Source organism: Peromyscus eremicus, chromosome 4 (genome assembly GCF_949786415.1).
Source record: "Peromyscus eremicus chromosome 4, PerEre_H2_v1, whole genome shotgun sequence".
Taxonomy (NCBI): Eukaryota; Metazoa; Chordata; class Mammalia; order Rodentia; family Cricetidae; genus Peromyscus; species Peromyscus eremicus.
The window spans coordinates 138,453,029-138,472,582 of record NC_081419.1 but is presented as its reverse complement, the minus strand read 5'-3'; the positions used below and the strand labels follow the sequence as shown (position 1 = coordinate 138,472,582).

At 50.3% G+C, this 19,554-nt stretch overlaps 1 protein-coding gene across 1 annotated transcript; it reads right to left on the bottom strand.

Annotated features, from left to right (window-relative positions):
• Positions 1-1,536: 1,536 nt before the first annotated feature.
• On the bottom strand, positions 1,537-15,257 carry Cd40 (CD40 molecule). The gene is made up of 9 exons (XM_059259765.1): positions 15,147-15,257; positions 9,355-9,433; positions 8,942-9,067; positions 8,372-8,518; positions 7,925-8,018; positions 5,644-5,705; positions 2,965-3,054; positions 2,826-2,857; positions 1,537-2,042 (listed from the first exon to the last, which is right to left on the bottom strand). The coding sequence occupies exons 1-9, from the start codon at positions 15,195-15,197 to the stop codon at positions 1,875-1,877; spliced, it is 849 nt and encodes a 282-aa protein (XP_059115748.1). The 5' UTR covers positions 15,198-15,257; the 3' UTR covers positions 1,537-1,874.
• Between the last annotated feature and the right edge of the window lie 4,297 nt (positions 15,258-19,554).

The following is a 19,554-nucleotide window of genomic DNA, read 5'->3' as shown; positions in this document are numbered from 1 at the left end:
TCTGTGAACCTGAAGCCTTGCAAATTCACTGCTGAATGTGAGCACACAGGCAAATTCCCTGGAGGCACAGCAGTCTGGGGACACTTTTTTTTCCTCCCCTGAGGCTGGGTTTCTCTGTGTAGCCCTGGCTGTTCTGGAACTCCCTCTGTAGATCAGGCTGGCCTCGAACTCACAGAGATCCACCTGGCTCTGCCTCCCAAGTGCTGGGATTAAAGACTTGCACCACCACCACCTGGCAATCTGGGGACACTCCTACTTGAGCTCAGAAAACACCCTAATTCTTGTAGTCTAATAGCAAATCAAATATCTCATCCCCGGCATGTCTATCATTAGTCTCCGTTGTACACATTTGATGATTTTTTTTAATTATGTAAGCATTGAATGAATCTACTGTCCTCTTGGAAAAATAAAGAAACATTATGGGAAACCTAACACACATACACACAAACCTGCCCCCAGACTCATCACTCTTAAAAAAAATTAGTTCATTTATGTTATGTGTACAAGTGTTTTGCCTGTGTGGTATGTATGTGTATCACATATGTTCAGTGTCCGTAGATGTCGGAAGAGGGCATCAGATGCCCTGAAACTGGATGGCTTGTGAGCCTCTATGTGGGTGCTGGAGACCAAGGCAAGGCCCTCTGCAGGAGCTGTTGCTTCTAACCACTGAGCCACCTCTCCAGACCCACTCTCGCAGTTTGGGTTTTCAGTGCTTCATCTGGAATCTTTGTTTTGCCCACACATGTAATGTGTCCCATTCACAGTATCATAGCTTTCCTTCCCTATCTATACATACTGTACTCAAGTACAATGTACAGCCCACTTACATACCACCATGTAGTATGTAGATACTGCTTAAGGGCGTGTGAGGGCTTTGTGTGCTTCATTCTGGTTGTTGGGAGGAGTTGTTCTTTAGTATTTATTTTTTCGAGACACGGTTTCTATGTGTAGCCCTGGGTGTCCTAGGACTCACTCTGTAGACCACGCTGGCCTTGAACTCACAGACATCCACCTGCCTCTGAGTCTCTATTGATGGGATTAAAGGTGTGTGTCACCACCACCCAGCACATGTTTGTTTTTGAGACAGTATCATGTAGCCTTGAATCCACTATGTATTCAAGACTGGCCTTAAACTCCTGGTCTTTCTGCCTCTTCTCCTGAGTGCTGGGATTACAGGCATGAACCACCACACCCATCTTAGGGTATGCACGTACACACACATGCATGCATGCATGAACATGTAACACAGAGTGCATGTGGAGGTCAAATGTCAGCCCTCTGAATTTGATTATCTCCTTTTACCATGTAGTCCCAGGGATTCAAATCAGGTAATCAGACTTTGGTGGCAAGAGCCTTTATCCACAAAAGCCCTCTTACCTGCCTGGGTATGTTTTTAAAAGCCATTTCTCCACCCATCATTCCACTGCCTGTTTCTGTTGTTGTTGTTGTTGTTTGGGTTTTTTTTTGTCCCACCTACTAGCATTTCTGAGATCCTGTTATATAAATATATTACAGATTTATTTAGCCAGTCCCTGCGGATGGGCAATCAGGTGCCTTCTAACAGCACAAGCCACAAAGCCACAGACTCTGGAGTCCATGCCTCCTTACAGTAGTGAAAGCTGCCACGATATACTCCGGGTCCTGCAACTGCTGCACTCTGTGGATATCACTGTGGACCCTTGATGCCCGAGCTTTCCCTCCATCTTCAGAAGCAAGTCGAGGGATACGACGGCGGCGGCGGCGGCGGCGGCGGCGGCGGCGGCGGGGCAGGCACCAGAGTTCACTGCAGCGGGCTGCGTCTTCGCTCCTCTCAAACCTCAAACGTCAGCTCTGAGCCAGGCCCTTGCCGTTGCCCCTGCAACAGCTCCAGGATCTCAGACCAGGTGCTTCACGTCCATGCTGCCCGTCAGCTGCCTCTCCTGCACTGAGATGCGGCTCTCCTTGCCATCCTCCTGTGCGACAGGCTGACACCCATGCAGGGTCTCCTGCACTGGAGCAGTGTCTATCTCCACTGGACCTTTCCATTCATCCGTGGGTGGGGCCTGGGGAGTCAGGGTGTGAGATCCAAGGTCACCCCTAGCCACAGGGCTATCCTGCCTCCAAGTCCCTTCCCCTTATTTTGTGTTGGGGGGGAGGGGTATCAAAGCTGATTTCTTGGATACCTTCTGCCCCCTGCTGGAAACATGAAATTTGGCAAGGAACTTCCAGAGTCAGAGCCAGCTAGCGGAAGAAGCTGCCCCTCTGGTTCCACCTACTGGCCCCTAAAAAAGGCGGGACTTCCCTAAGTTCAATGCCGGAGGGAAGCACGGCCAGGGTTACTCTGCCCATGGTGCCCAGCTCCTCCCAGTGGGGAAGTGATTGGGTTGGAGGAAGGAATAAAGACCCTGATTCAGGGCTGGGTAGGGGTAAGAGTAGCCGACTGTCACCTTACTGGTCCCAGGGACAGACCCTGAGCCTGTTTTCCTGTGTGTGTGTGGTGTGTGTGTGTGCTCGAGCACGCACATGTACACATGGAGTGTGGCACTGGGTGTACGTGCACGTGCCCATATATGCACTAATGGAGGCCAGAGGTCGATGTCACTCTCCACCTTGTTTGCTGAGTCAGGGTTTCTTTGGGAACCTCATGAGCAGCCGGCTAGCAAGCTCTGTAGTGCATCTGCCAGCACTGGTGTTACAGGCTTTTTTCATAGGTATTGGATCCCAATTCGGGTTCCTGTGCTTATGGAGCAAGCACTTTGCCCACTGAGTAGTCGGCTGTCTCCCTGCACCATGAGCTTCCCTACCTGCCCACTCTTCCCAGCGTCTCTCCCTCAAGGATGGCTTACCTTATTATCCTCTGGTTCCTTGATCACCTTTTCTAGAAAGAAAAAGGAGGGGTGGGACATTGGGAGGGCAGGTCAGGATCAACCACCAGCTGGTTCTGCACAGCTGAGCCCTCCTCCCTTTCTCCACTTGGGCACTCACTGATACAGAAATACACCGGCACGAAGATGGCGATGAGGATGACCACCATGAGGGGAATGACCAGTAGGGCTCGCATCCGGGGCTGCAAACCTGGAGAAACAGTCCTGAGTGGGGCCACTGGCAGGTGCTCCCACCCCTTGTCCAAAGCAGCTGCATCCTCTAGCATCTGGACCTTGTGATGTCAGAGCTTTCAAGCAGTAGCCTTGTGGGTAATGTTGCCATTAGGGGACCTTTTTAAATGCTTTGTGATATTTGCCAATGTTTATGAATTGAGAGATTCCATATTGGGACGGGGGGGGGGATATAGTGTATGTGGGTCTGGTATATGTGCACGTCTGTGCATCTCTGCACACATTCAGAGGCCAGAGAAGGATGCAGGTATCCTACTCTGTCACATGTCACCTTCTTCTACTGAGACAGAGTCTCTCACTGAGCCTGGAGCTAGTCCAGCAGCCCAGAAGCTACAGCAATTCTCCTTCTCAGTCCTCCCCCATAGCATTGGGGTCACAATCACATGTGGCTCATGCTTGCACAATAAACACGCTTACCCTTTAAACCATCTCTCTAGCCCTGGGAGATTCCAGTTGGGAGGATCAACCCCAGTGAGCCAACTTCCCACCTGGCACTCAGCAGCTGTGTGGTGAAGGGAAAGCCCGCCCGCCTGTTTCTCACACTCCCTGCTCTCTCCCCTAGGCTGCGGCTGTTCGCCTCCAGTGTCTGCACTGTGCAAGTGTGGAGGAGAGAAATAAAGTATCTGTTGTCTAAATCGCTATTCTAAGTGACAAAGAAAAAGACCAAAAGGCAGGTGGCCTCAGAAGCAAGGGGTGCAACCACTTCCCCACAAAAATTAAGGAGACGCAAACAAACCCAACCATCAAGGTTAAGTCCTCTTTAAGGCAGGGTCTCACTAAGTGGCTCAGGCTGGCCTTGAACTTGGGGTTCTCATGCCCCAGCCCCCTGAGTGCTGAGACTGTAGGTCTGTACCACCACAGCCACCTGAGAGGTAGGGAGGCAAACACCAACAGAACAAACACTGGCCCACAGGCCGCTACCTGGCTTTTAAACTTGTATTGGAGCCAGAGCCAAAATTAGAATGACACACGCAGGGTCACACATCTGGCAAGTGTAGTGGGTAGCTGTTCCAGCTTTGACCTGGAAGGACTACCCCCGTGAGGCTTCGGTAACTGTCACGCCTATAAGGCGACAGGAGCCCTTAAGACCCGAGATCCGGATGTGCCGGCTCTCTTGGTTCTTGGATCCTGGACGCCGGAGGTACACCGAGCAGAGTTCGCCAGAGAACATCGCTGGACTGCGCTACACCTTTCCCGGACCCTGTAACCTCTCCCTTTACTTGTAAGTTACCCCACAAAATCAACCTCCCTTTTAACTACGTGCAGTTGCCTTAATACTACAACCAATAGGCAAGGCCATCTCCTACTTGATTTTAAAATTTGCTCTTTTGTTAATCGCAGTTTTTTTTCTTTAACATTTGTTTTTTTTTTCTAATATCATTTCAAAATGTTTTTTTCCTCTTGCTTATTGTCCTTTTGCAATAGTTTGCTTACATGTTACATGTGAACTCAAGTGCTTTTCCCACTCCATTCCAGTCACATCTTTCCAAGAGAACAAAGTCAATCTTGAGGAAAAGCAAAGAGACTGCAATTTTATTTTTATTTTCCTTTTTGGCACTGGGGATCTAACCCAGGACCTCACACAGCTAGACTAGTGTGGGGGTCTAACCTAGGACCTCATACATGCTAGACTAGTGTGGGGGTCTAACCCAGGACCTCACATATGCTAGACTAGTGTGGGGGTCTAACCCAGGACCTCACACATGCTAGACTAGTGTGGGGGTCTAACCCAGGACCTCACACATGCTAGACTAGTGTGGGGGTCTAACCCAGGACCTCACACATGCTAGACTAATGTGGGGGTCTAACCCAGGACCTCACACATGCTAGACTAGTGTGGGGGGTCTAACCCAGGACCTCACATATGCTAGACTAGTGTGGGGGTCTAACCTAGGCCCTCACACATGCTAGACTAGCATGGGAATCTAACCCAGGACCTCACACAACTAAACAAGTGTGGGAACCTGAGTCGTCAGGCTTTCAAGACAAGAGTTTACCTTCCTGAACCATCTCTGTAGCCCTCTCTCTGCTTTCTGTGTTGAGACAGTGTCTTCCCAAGCTGCTCAGGCTAGCCTTGAACTTGCAAAACTCTTTCCTCAGCTTCCTAAGTAGCTGTGCTAAAAGGCCCCCTCACCAGACCTTACCCGTCTCTTTCTTCACATTCAGTGACAACCCAGACCCTGTTGTTATCTGCGTTTGTGATGCATGCAGCTGGTCAAGCTTCCCATCCTAGCATCCAACCCGAGGCTAACAGGTGACAGTGTCACAGTGCACCCATATCTCAGTCAAGGGTTAGCAGAATGGCAGTTTCCAAATGGTAAAATTCCATGCCAGACACTCACATCACACAAGTAAGGGGGTGTGCTGCTGTCAACCCATTTCACAGTTGAAGAAACTGAGGCTCACACAGGGACTGTGATTCACCCAGCTCTCAAGACAGGAGCTGCCTCTTGCTCTCACTCCTACCCCAGTGTTCCTATGTGTCTCGGTCTCCCCTTTCAGTTCCCTTCCCAAACAACTGGCCTGACTCATTCTCCCCTGAACTTACCACAGACAGCATCAGTCTGATTCGTCCCTTCCTGGAGTACCGCCATCTTTTTGGCCTCACAGCTGTACAAAGACACATGTGTACACATGTATGGGCATTCACATACACGTGCCGAGAGGGAGGGAGGGAGGGAGGGAGAGAACATATATATATATATATATATATATATATATATATATTTATTTATTTATTTATGGAGAGAGAGAGAGAACAGGGCTCCCCAACCATACGACTTCCAAGCCCAGGGGAGTCGCCCAGCAAGTGACAAGTCCAAATTCACTGAGCATGAGACTCTGACAGCACAGCAGCCTGAGCCGGTCATTATGGGAAGGACGGGAACACACAAGGGAAAGAAAAGGGTGCCACCCACGCTGAAGGAGGGGGGATAACTAGGAGTGTGGATGAGATCCAGGCTTTGTGATGAGGACTAAAACAGAGAGGGCATTGTTCAAAGGCAGGACCTTCAGGCAGGAATGGGAAGTGATGAGTTTGGTCTCTGGTGGAGCATCTCAATTTGTTTTTTATTTTGCACTGGGAAGTGTCCTAAGTTTCCCAGAATAGCAGCGCCTCTGTCTCCACCAGCTAAATGCCAGGAACAGTCCCCTAACCAATTATGGCATCTGAAAGATGACTAGATATGGCCAGTGTCCCACAGAGAGCAAAACTGGTCCCTGTTAAGAAGCTCTAGTTTAGGATGGGCTGCGGTGGCACACACCTTTAATCCCAGCACTCGGGAGGCAGAGCCAGGCGGATCTCTGTGAGTTCGAGGCCAGCCTGGTCTACAGAGCGAGATCCAGGACAGGCACCAAAACTACATAGAGAAGCCTTGTCTCGAACAAACAAACAAACAAAAAGTGTGTGTGTGTGTGTGTGTGTGTGTGTGTGTGTGTGTGTGTATCAATGTGTTTGCTTGTTTACCAGCAGAATCTCTGGGAAGGAGTACTGAGTTGTTAATTGTTAAGTTGTTAATTGGGCATGTATTTAAGGGTTCTCCTAGGCAGGAGACTTTGAAGCAAAGCTCAGGGGTGCAAGGTGTGAGGGAGGAGTTAGGGAAATGAGGTGGACCCCAGCCAAACACCAAAGCATCAGGGCTTCCTCCCAAAGGCAGCAGAGAGCCTGGAGTGCTTTAAATCACTAAGTACCGTGATCCAAAAGGGGCCACGGGGGCCACGGAAGCTCACAATGGCAATATGATGCAGAATCAGCCAAGGGAGGCACCAGAGACAGGGAGCCTGTGAAGAGGTGAAGCCGTCACCACAGTCATCACACCACAGTGATGAGGCCCAAGTGGCCACACTAGAGAGTAATGAGGTGGATTCCCAAGAGGCTCATACCAGACCTGACTGAAGTGGAGGTGAAGGCAAGGGTGGGCGGCTCATTATGTGACTGTCTGGAGCCAGAACCTGCCTTTCACCTGGGGCTCAGGGCTTGGCTAGGGGCCCATTCTGGATATTCAGCAGTGGGACTTGACCCTATGGGGCCCAAATGACAGATCCAGGGGAAGATGGAGCCATAGATGTAGATAAGACAGCCCAGGAGAGGTGGGGAACGTGACTGGGGAGAAGAGAGCTGAGACAGAGTCCCAGAAAAACAATCAAGAGTCAAGGAAGGCGGGACGCTAGATAACTCTGTCGGGAGAGCACTGCAAGCATGAGTCTGATCCCTAGAGCCCACATGAAAACAAACAAAGCCAGGCTTAGTGGCACGTGGTTGTAATCCCAGTGCTGGGGAGGAGACAGAAGGGTCCCTGGGACTCTGGCCAGGCAGCCTAGTCTACTTGGCAAGTTCCAGTTGAGACTGCCTCAAAACAAAAGAAAAAGGTGGACAGTGCCTGAGAACAACACCCCAAGTTGATATCACACACACACACACACACACACACACACACACACATAGGTGTGCACACATACATATGCACACACAGGAGTGGGTACATGTACACACACACACACACACACACACACACACGCACACACACACACACACACACACACACACACACACACACCCCGAGAAAGTGGAAGAACTGACAAGGAACAGAAAAGGGGAGAAAGGGGGTGTCATGGTGCCTCAAGAAGAGAGGGGGATCGACAGATTCTATTAACCAAGCAAGAGCAGACAAGAAAAAAAAATGCAGCGTGTCCCTTAGGCCAGCCACGAGGTCACAGTCACAAGTGAGTGAGTATGGCCACGGGGGAGGGGACTGAACGGCAGGTGACTGAACAGACTGCAACAGGACCCACACTACTTTTGGTTAAGGAGAGGCAACCCTTATTTATACCTTGTCCAAGGACGACACTTTTCAAAAGTGGATGACTCGTTGGAGAAGAAGCCGGCTGGGCAGGGTTCACACACAGTATCAGCAGTCCCTGTGGCTGGGAGCATGTGGGGAGGATGTATCAACGATCTCAGTGGGTCACCGTGTCTGACTCCCAGGAGAACCAGCAGACAAACAGGGCAGGACAGAGCACCTGCCTGCTCCCTGTCTCAGTGCAGTGGGGCCCCTTAAGGCTGCAACCCCGCAGGAGTCTCCTTCCCCTTCCCCAGGAAGTTGCCCATAACCACAGCCAGAAAGCAAAAGATCCCATTTCCTGTTAACCAGAGGGAAGATGCCAGTGCAGGCGGGAGTCTCTATCCCCTCAGCTTCTGGGGAACCAAAGGCCAACTGCTCAGTCCCGACTCTTCTCTCCCAACCACAGCTGTTTCCAGGGGCGGGTGGGCCACTTACCCATCTGCTTAACTCCAAAGCCAGGGCCACAGGACGTGTGCAGAACACATCTCCTACACTCCTTGCTAGTGCAGTGTAGACCTTCCTTACAGGCACAAACGGTGTCTGTATCTGAGGTGCCCTCCTTCTCAACCTGAAGCCCTTCATCTGAGCAGAGATGAGAAGGAAGAATGGGGCTGGGCGGTGGTGGCACATGCCTTTAATCCCAGCACTCGGGATCTCTGTGAGTTCGAGGCCAGCCTGGGCTACCAAGTGAGTTCCAGGAAAGGCGCAAAGCTACACAGAGAAACCCTGTCTCGAAAAAAAAAAAAAAAAAGAGAGAGAAGGAAGAATGGGAAAACCCCCTTGGCCTCGCTCGCCAAGAGCCCTACTTCCCACACCATCTCCAGTTTTCTTACGCTGACTTCCTAGGATAGATGACGATCACCTAACTAACTTATTCAGCAGCCCAAACTCAACCCAGACTCCCACCCACCAGGACAGACCCTGGCTACTGAAATCGGAGGGATGTCATTGTTAAGGAATATCAACCCAGTTCTCAAGTGCACCTCCCCACGCAGCCCCACGCACTGGATTCACAGTGTGTATGCTGGTAACACCGCGACTCTTTGTTCCACGTGTTCATGTATTCGCCTGAGCTACACAGAAGGCATTGGGTCTTGGTGAGAGCTGTGCAGTGGTTCGCCAGTCTCATTCCTGAAAAAACAAAACAAAACAGGAAGACATGAGGCAGCTGGCGCCAATCCTGTCACTACCCGGTGAGCCAGGGCCTGGGGGAGTGGAGCTTGGGAAAGGATATCTCAGACCCACGTGAGTGGGAAAGATGGAAGACACGGGGCTGCCTGGGGCAGCCTGGCATCAAGGAAGGGGGTGGAGTGAGTCCTTTTTAGCCTTGAGTTCACAGTTCATACATGGGGTCTGCATCCGCCAGCAAACTAAGAGGGAAGGGTCTTGGTATGGGGCTGGAGGGACTGTCACCTCACCCGGCTGGCACAAATCGCAGCACTGGCCATTGAAGTAGTACTGTTTGTCTCTGCATGTGTTGCATTGTCCTAGATGGACCTAAAAACAGAAGTGTGTAACTGGAAGGGATCTTTGACAGGCAGGTTGAAAGTTAGCCAAGACATATACTACAGCAGATGTGGAACTCCGAAGCAGAAAAGAAAGCCCCCACAGTATGAGGTATATTTGATTTTTACTATACTGCCAAGTGGTGTGGTTATAAAAAGCATCCAGAGAGCCATCCGGCCATCTTACAAAGCAAGGACTCAGAACTCTAACCCAGAGAGATCCACTTGACTCCTCCCTCAGTGCTCCTGAAGACCCAGCCGGAAGGGAGAACTCAAGTACTTCCTCTAGAGTAGGAGGCTGCTGGCCCCAGCTGGCCTCAGCCCCTTCTGAGTGCCAGCCACCATGGTTTCTGTCCCCAGCTCCATGCTGCAAGGGTAAGAATCATTCTACATAGGGCCACACTGTGCAGCCACGAGGCTGAGACACTGTGAGGGCAGGTGCCCTCCGAGTTCACAAGAGGGAGCCAGATGCTCCCTGGAGCTAGAGCTGCAGGTGGTTGTGAGCTGCCCAGTGTGGGTGCTGGGAACCTAACCCCAGGCCTCTGCGAGGCCGCACATGCTCTGAACTGCTGAGCCATCCCTCCAGCCTGGACATGTGTTCCTTAAAGTCAGGCTACCTCTTAGAGTCCCACAGGCACAGAATCCAAAGCTCTCAGCACCTCCATCTCCACCGACAGTTTCACTCTGTCCATTTCTACATCTGGGTACCACCCATGCTAGTGGTTGAGTCTTGCTAAATCAAACACACTTTTCTTAACTGGAAATCTATTGTTGCCTCGAGAGAACAGCCAGTATCACTTCCTATAAATTAAAAGAAACCCTAAAAATACACTCAGCAGACTCCTAACAAGGTTAGTAAACCTCAGCTCGGAGCTGAACTCCCTGAGAGCCTCCGCCCTGGGCCTGGTTTTTGTTTTTTTGGTTTTTTGGTTTTTTTTAGGTTTTCGAGACAGAGTTTTCCTGTATAGCCCTGGCTGTCCTGGAACTCACTCTGTAGTCTTTGAAAGGCATTAACTAGCCATGTGTGGTGGTGCATGCCTTTAAACTAAGCACTTAGAAGGCAGAGGCAGGCAGATCTCTGTGAGTTCAAAGCCAACCTGGTCTACAAAGCAAGTTCCAGGACAGCCAGGGCGACACAAATAAACCCTGTCTCAAAAACAGACAAACAAACAAACAAAAAAGGAAGGAAGGAAGAAAAGGCATTAACGCTAAAGTCTTGATCCTTGAAAAAAATAAGGACAGGACAGCAAGATGGCTCAGCAGGTCAAGGCACTTACTGCGAGGCTGATGACCTGATTCAGTCCCTAAGAACCACTTGGTAGGAAAGACTGGCTTCCATAAATCACCCTGTGACCTCCATACATACCCTGTGGTGTTCATACACACATACATGCATGCATACATACATTCATAAGTGTAATAAAAATTAATTTTTAAAGTGTGAAAGTTTTTTTTAAAGCACTGTAACAGGAGTCTGTGTTTTAGTGTGTGTGTGCACACGCACTGCCCTGTTTGAGACTTGGAGCATGCATATGCCCACCGTTCAAGTGTGTGGAGGTCAGGGCACATGGAGCATGCACTTGCCCACCGTTCAAGTGTGTGGAGGTCAGGGCACAACGCTGATGTCAATCCTCACCTTCCATCTGTTTCAAACAGGGTCTCTTGGTTGTTCTCAGCTGCACATGCCCAACTAGCTGGCCTGAAAACATCAGGGGCTCTCCTTTCACCTTAGGAACATTAGGATTGCAGACTCCTACCACACACTGCCTCACACGGGTTCCGGGGTGAACTCGGGTGCTCAGGCTGGCACGGCAAGTGCTTCAGTCACTGAGCTGCCGCCCCAGGCGACACTTGAGGATATATGTGAGGGTTTTTTGTTGATTGGTTGGTTGGGGTTTTTTTTGTTTTTTGTTTTTTTGGTTTTTTTTTGTTGGTTTTTTTTTTGGTTTTTCGAGACAGGGCTTCTCTGTGTAGTTTTGGACTCTGTAGTTTTGGAGCCTGTCCTGGATCATGCTCTGTAGACCAGGCTGGCCTGGAACTCACAGAGAGCCTTACAAAGATCCACCTGGCTCTGCCTCCCGAGTGCTGGGATTAAAGGCGTGTGCCACTGCCAACTGGCTTTTTTGTTTGTTTGTTTTGTTTTTTAAGACTTTAAAAAAATGTTTAGGTTTATTGATTTTATTTCATTTGTACGAGTGTTTTGCCTGCACTGCTGCGTGCCTGGTGCCCTTGAAGGTCAGAAAAGGACACTGGTCATAAGAGGATTCCCTGGAACTGGTGCCAAGGATGGTTGTGAACCACCATGTAGGTGCCAGGAAACTGAACCTGGGTCCTCTGCAAGAGCAACAAGTGCTCTTCTCCTAGCCATAAGGTTTATTTTATTTTTGATTGTAGGTAGATATGTGTGTCTGTATGTGGATATGTGTGTGTATGAGGGCAGGTGCCCTCAGAGGTCAGAAGAGGGAGCCAGAGGCTCCTTGGAGCTAGAGCTGCAGGTGGTTGTGAGCTGCCCAGTGTGGGTGCTGGGAACCTAACCCCAGGCCTCTGCGAGGGCCGCACATGCTCTGAACTGCTGAACCATCCCTCCAGCCTGGACGTGTGTTCCTTAAAGTAAGGCTACATTTTAGAAATACCCAAGGGCCAGGTGGTGGTGGCACATGCCTTTAATCCCAGCACTTGAGAGGCAGAGGCAGGCGGATCACTGTGAGTTCGAGGCCAGCCTGGTCTACAAAGTGAGTTCCAGGATAGCTAGGACTGTTACACAGAGAAACCCTGTCTCAAAAAAAAAAAAAAAAAAAAAAAAAAAGAAATACCCAAGCCTAGGGATTGCGGGGAGCCCACCTTTGAGGATGAGACAGATCACTCTGCAACACAAACTACTTTGCTTTTCTGAGGCTGCATTTCCTCATCCTTAAAGATTTGTTTTTATTATTGTATTCGTGTGCCAGTCCACTGTGGGCACCAAGAACTGAACTCAGCAGCATGTGCTCTGCCCACTAAACTGTCTCTCCAGCCCTCTCTGCCCACTAAACTGTCTCTCCAGCCCTGTTTCATCGTCTTTAAAATGGAATTAATAACACCTGCCCCGAAGGCTGGGTTGAGAACGTGAAAGAACACATGTACGTGGCCTGGTAGCCTACCACGGTAGGTGCTCACAAAACGGCAGTTCTCATCAGTACACACAGATGAGTGTCTGCGTGGGTGCCCCGTACCCTGGCAACTGACTGACTGTCCAGGATTTGGCTAACGGATAGCTCTAATTCAACCTGGGTATCTGAGTAAATCACTTGATGAAATCCGTCTGAAAGCTCCTCCCCCAACAGTGCGTCCCCAGGACACCTCGTCGGACTTCCCACCCTATTTCTAGAGCAGTGAAAGTCCTTGATGGCATCTTCGAGCAGGTGAAAAGGACACCTTTCCTCTGATGGCTGGCCAGCCCCAGTTTCCATTCCCCAAAGCACCGGTTCTTCCCCCACAAAGTTCCCAGGGCCACAGCTTGAGGACCCTTCACCATGTGAGCGGCAAGTTCAGAAGTCAGGTAGATATAGATTCATACGCATGTTGAGAGACTTTGGGCAAAACTCTCCCCCATTCTGAGCCTCATTTTGGTCATCTGCGCAACAGAAGAGTCGGGAGAGATCCGACCGGGGCTGCATGCAATCTCTCTCCCAGTCCCATGCACAGAAAGACCTTGCTAAATAGCACTTGCTGTTTCTGCAGGGCCCAGCACCTACCTGGAGCCCAGATGGGGCTCACAAGGGCAGACTTTGCCCTTGGGTGGTCCAGACTACCCTTCATCACACCTCTGTTTCTTCCTCCATTCTCCCACAAGGCTTTCATCCACTTCTCTCCCACTCTACCCTCCTCCTGCATCCTGTCTCCCTAAAAGCCATTGCTTAGACCAGTGACCCTTTAATATATTTCCTCATGTTTGGTGACCCCCAACCATAAAATCATTTTCCTAGCTACTTCATAACTGTAATTTTGATACTGTTATGAATCATAATGTAAATATCTGTGCTTTCTGACGGCCTTAGGCGACCCCTGCGAAAGGGTTGTTGACACCCCCACAAAGAGTCGAGACCCAGAGGTTGAGAACCACAGAGTGAAAATGAAAGCTTGTAAAACAACTTCCTCATTGTCTCTCTTCTGCTGCTGACCCCCACAGTTATCCTCGCCCAGGCCGTAGGTCAGGATCCACAGCCCTTGGCTGGGGATGTAGCTCGGTTGGTACAATGACTGCCCAGAATCCGTGAAGCCCTAGGTTCCATTCTAAGTACCACATACAACTGGTCATGGTGATGCATGCCTGTAGTCCCAGCATTACAGAGACCCAAGGACAGACAGCTCAGCCACTAAAGTGCTCGCCACATAAATGTGTGGATCAGAGTTCAGATCTCCAGAAACACAGGTAAATGCCAGGTCTTTGTAGAGGCCTCCCTGTAATTCCAGCCTTGCAAAGCAAAGACGGGGATCCCCAAAGCAAGCTGGCTAGTGAGTCCTGCCATATGGGGAGCTCTGGGTTTGATTGAGACCCTGCCTGAATGAGTAAGGTAGAGAGTGTCCAAGAATGACTCACGATATCAGCTTCAGGCCACCACATGCAAGAACACACATGTACCCACATAAATGTATACACACATACAAACCACACAAACAAAAAAATGAGGAAAAAAAAGACAGGAATTAAAAGTCATCCTCAACTACATAGGGAGTTTGAGGTCAACCTGGGGTACCTGAGATTCTCTCAATCCAGCTGGTTGATAGTGTGTGCTTACACAGTACTAACTGTCCCAGCTGCAGAAAGCCACACCTGTAACATGACACCTGCCCACGTGGGTGATTCAAAGTCAGATTAAACACCTAAGTCCTTGTCTCCAACCAACAAGACTCTACAGCACTTGAAAACCTGGGGAGCCCAGCCAGAGGGGCGGGGATGAGACTCAGGTAGTCAGGGGATTCCCAGCCTCCAGAATGAGGAACTGCAGAAATACATTTAAACCAAAAGTGAATCGAGTGGTAGCTTTGAAAATCCCGGAGATGTGCTTGGTTGGGTCTGAGCCATTCTGGTGCCTGGAGAAACCGAGGCTGATCTCTTCACTCCTTCTTGGGTTCCACGGCTATTCCTCTCTTTGGGTATCTCCTATGCCGTCTTAAGTTCAAGAAGCAGAGGTACCAACTTGGGGATTCCTCCTAGATTAGCTTGGCTATGGTAGGGGTGTGGTGGGTGTTAAATTACCTCTCCAAGAAAGTACCCAGGGTCTTGTTCCTACAAGATGCCCTGGAAGAAAGTGGCCCCAGCTAGCAGGGAGAAAATAACCACTGATGGCGTCTCTCCACAACGGGAAAGTGACAGGAAACAGGCCAGACCTGCTCCTTCCAAGCCTAGCCAGGCTGTCTTCCTGTGCACTCCAAAACCCTTTCCAATCTCTGTGGCCAGCTCCTGAGCCCAGGCTTGGATTACATAAAGTCGTCCAGGCACAGCTGTGTAAGCATACCCTCCCTAAGCTCCCCCTGTGGACTGGGGAGAAGGACAGCCCACCCACCTTATTTTATAGTCAAGATCAGAGAGATCTTGCCCGCCCTATTCACCCCTTCCCACCTTCCCCTCCAAATCAGCTAGGAAGATCTCCTCCCCGACGTCTTGTCTCCTCTTTCCATCTCCCGCTCTCAAATCCTTTAGGATAGGGACAGAAGCCACTCACCGCTGTCAACAAGCAGCCCCAGAGCACACACTGCCGAGGCAAAGTCACCATCGCGGGGGGGTTCGAGCGGCCAGATCACTGATTAGGGTGGTGCCTCTAGTAACTCCAAAGTCCCTGCCAAGGGCCCCGCCCAGGAAGGGGGCGGGGTCTTCAGGCACCAATCGCGAGGGCTTTGGGCTAGTAGCCGGGCAGGGAATTCCCCAGGACCTTCCCAAGAGTCTGATTCCCCAGGGAGTTTAAGGGACAGGCACCTAGGCGGCAGGAGGCGTGGTCCCAAGGGGAGCCCGTTCTCTACATCCCGGGACACCAAGAGCCACCTATAGCAGGGCTAGGGACCCTCCTGCTTGCGAGAAGTGGAGGGGAGAAGGATTCCTGTAGGGACTGGGGGGTTGGGGGGCGCCACTGGATACCCAGGGTTCCCCCAGTACCTCCGGGAAATCTCCGCAGAACCGAAAGCGTCCCCAGTGGGGACAGAGAGGTCTAAGGAAGTCCCCAGCATCACCGCAAAGCCAAAAAACGGGAAAGACCACAGTTGGAGAGCCAGGAAGTGATTCAAGAAAATGAGTTTTCCCTACTCAGTTTCTCTTTTTTGCGAAGGAAATTCCCACGTGTAGGGGCAGAGTCCCATCCTCCCATCCATGCGTGCCACCCATGTGTCTCCACCAGCGGCTTCTATCCCATCCCAGCTCCATCCGGAGTCTGGAGACAGGTATTTACTGGGTGGACCAGCCTTTCGTAGGATCCCGGGATCCCTTGGGAAATGTTAGCGGACTAGAGGCTCTCTCTATTCCTCCATTAACTTTGGTGGGGGGATGGTCGGGAGCAAGGTTCTGAACTCTGGTCCTCTCCCCAACACTACCCACTCTTCTTTATATTCTCTCCTCCTCCTCTTCCTCCTCCTCTTCGCCTCCCCCCCCCCACATGGAGTATATGGGGGTCAGAGGACAACTTAGGGGAGTTAGTTGTCTCCTGTGAGATCTGTATCTCAAACTTAGGTCGCCAGGCTCCATAAGTAGTACCTTCACCCCACACCCTCCACTACCGACCCCATTTTTGAACCAGTGTTAACATTCTTCTCTGCAGCCACAGGGGCCTGGGTTCTGGTCCAAGCTTTGGGCCTGATACACTGAGTTCATTCCCTTCCCAGGAACTTGAACTAGATGGTGCTTGGGATGTTGATGCTCCAGACTCTGAACATCCAGGCCATGCTGAGAGGTCAGGCTGAAAAGAAAAAGGAGGATGGGATGGGGAAGGAAGGTATGGTACATTAACCCCAACCTTGGGGCCTGTCTTGCTGTTCTATTGCTGTGAAGAGATCATAACCATGGCAACTCTTACAAAAGACAGCCTTTAATTGGGGGCTTGCCTACAGTTTGAGAGGGTTATTCCATGATCATCATGGTGAGAAGCAGACAGGCATGGCATTGGAGCAGTAACTGAGAGCTTTACATCCTGATCCACAGGCAGCAGGTGCTAGGGGTGGGAGTCTGGGCCTGGCATGGGCGTTTGAAACCTCAAGGCCTACTCTCTAGTGACACACCCCCTCCAACAAGGCCACATCTCCTAATCTTCCAAAACAGTTCCACTAACTGGGAACCAAGCATTCAAACATATGAGCTGTGGGCTCCATTCTCAATCAAACCACCACAGGGCCATTGCTACACGTAACAGCTTCATCTATCTTCATCCCAGACTTAGGAGTCCCAGAAGAAGTTGCCTTTGTGAGGAGCACAGGCCAGGTGAATGACCGAGAAGCAGCATGCTGGAGGCCAGGTTCCACTGCTCTGTCTGTCTTCTTCCTCTGGAATCCATCCTGTCTTCTGTCACCTCCGCCACTGTCCTAACTCAGGGGCTCATAGTGAGTATGTGAACAGGTTGTCACTTCTCACCCAGGAACAGCCCCCATCACAAAGAAGATGGCAAAGAGGACACACCTCTGGAGGTCTCAATACTGACCTCACACCACAGTGACCCCCCTGGGTAGAAAGATGGTGGTCATATATAAAAAGGCCAGAGACACTCAAATCAGGACCCAGAGGTCTCCATTAAAGACACACAAAGACACCCAGTATGAAGAGAAAATTAAACTATCTTTTCCTTTTTTCATCCCCTTTCGAAAACAAGCCTAGTTTTCATTCCTGAGAGTGGGGACATTACTAGATAACTTCAGCTATTGCTTATTTCTTATTTGCTTGATTTCAAAATTGGGCCCTTCACAAAACTGCCTCGGGGAAGCCAGTACACAGAATTAAAACATTAATTATATTATATAAAACATATCATAGCAGCAATTAAAGCATCTTAAATTAATGTGTGAAAGAATAAATAGTAGCCTTTGTGTTGCCCCATGGGGCGCAGACCAGACAAGATAAAGGGAAGATATTTCACTTTACACACATCCCTAGGAGATGCTGGCGGTGAGGCCTAGGGAAGGAACAGAAAGAACCGTGTTGGGCTGAGAGGAGAACGAGGAAGGAGGGGGCTAGTGAGATGCTTCCAGGGGAGGTGGCGATTGCCAGCATCCCGCCGAGGGAAGAGTCCAGCAGCAGAGGTGGGGCAAAGGGTGCTGGAAAGAACAGCGATCCAGGATTTGGGAGGAAATGGCCTTTGTGAGGAGCGGGGGGGGGGGGGGGGGGGGGGGGGATGGGATGATGACCGAGGGGCATGCATGGAGGTCAGAATCGGCAGCATCTGCTGTCCAAAGACCCAGCTCTACTCATGTGTCTTTTATCTGTATTCTGCCCCTCCTCATTACCTAATATGTACCCTTTCTTCTTCCTTTTCCTACATAGTATACTGTCCTTACATGTACATTTGTGTGTGTGTGTCTGTGTGTCTGTGTGTGTGTATGTGGTGAAAAGGGATATAAAGCTAATTGTTTTTTCAAGTTTTACCTCATGCATTTGTCAGGGTTTTTTGTGGTGGATAAGTGCATAAAAATATAATTAATAGTGAAAGTATAAAAGCCAGTGTGAAGCTCCAGAGCTTTAGAATGGCTGTTCTAACTGTGTAGATGTTCATGGAGATGTGTAGACTTTGGGTCTGACTAATCTCACTACATGATGTTTTTTTATGGAAGTTCATTACAGTAGAGTTTTATTTTAAAAAGAAAAGAATATTAGCCATAGTGGCGCACGCCTTTAATCTCTGCCCTCAGGAGGGAGAGGCAGGTGGGTTTCTGGATTCTTTGGTCTACATAGTGAGTTCTAGAACATCCAGAGTTACATCGTGAAACCCTGTCTCAAAAACTAATTAGTAAAAAATATCCCAGCTAGTATGCATATCTGATTATGTTCCCCAAGGTTCGCAGCGGGCTCCCGAGGACCATCCCTTTTTAGTTTACAGGGATACACATCCCTTGGCTTCCACTTCCCTGGTTGTGCCACACTGTCACCTCCACCTGACACTACCTCCCCCTTACCTGCTTTCATCTCACCTTTCAATGCTGGAGTTCAGTGCACCTCCTCTGGGAACTCGAACCCTCTGAGGTGAGCACACCCACCTCCCCAAGCTCTCTCTCCTAGCCCCACAGCCAACTGCCCAAGTGAAACTCAGCCCCACCATGCTGTTCTTCAATTATTCTGTTTATTTGTGGAACCAGTGTGTGGAGGCGGCTCAACTCCATGGGGCACGATAATGAAGCGCTCGCCCTAATCTCTGCCTCCAGCCATGCTCAGCTGAGTTTCCCTTTTCTGTCCCTTAATGACATTTTGGGCAGATTGCGTTCCTTTCGGATCACTTTCTGTTGTTAAAACCCTCATCCTTTGATGTTTTATTCGCAAACTCAATTTAAATCTCATCTCATCCTCCCTGCTCATCCAAGGATTGACTTGAGCCAGGAAGAATCTTGTCAGCTAGACATAAAAAGCAGGGAAGGAGAAAGGACCGGCTGGGAGATGCACCCCAGCACCACCCCAGGGTTGAAATGGGAAGGGGGGATCAGGAGAGGGCAGATACCCTGGGTGGAGTGTCTGGCCTCTGCAAAGTGCCTCTCCACGATGCTTGACCCGCCCTGTCTGCAGTGGCCAAGTGGTAGCTTCCTGGGGGACACTGAGTAATTCTCATGGTTTTCCCCCCCGGACAGTTCTCTGATGGACACCCAGCTCAGATTTTAGCAATCATCTCATACCCTGATGCCACCTGGAGACTGCAGTGCCCAGAAGTCAGTCTACTAAGATGAGTCCACAGTAGCCTGGCTACTGTGGTGTTCACTTGGCCCACAGGAACATTTTATCGGGGCAGTGCTCTGCCATGTCCTCTCTCTTTCCAATGCTTTCTGCCCAGATAGGCACTGTCCACTGCCAGGAAGACCTCATGAGAGGCAGCATCCCACATGCCCTTCCTACGGTCGGTCGTCTTCAATCTCCGCAAGGTGCTTTGAGCCTCCTTCACTCCCGCTCTTCTCTAT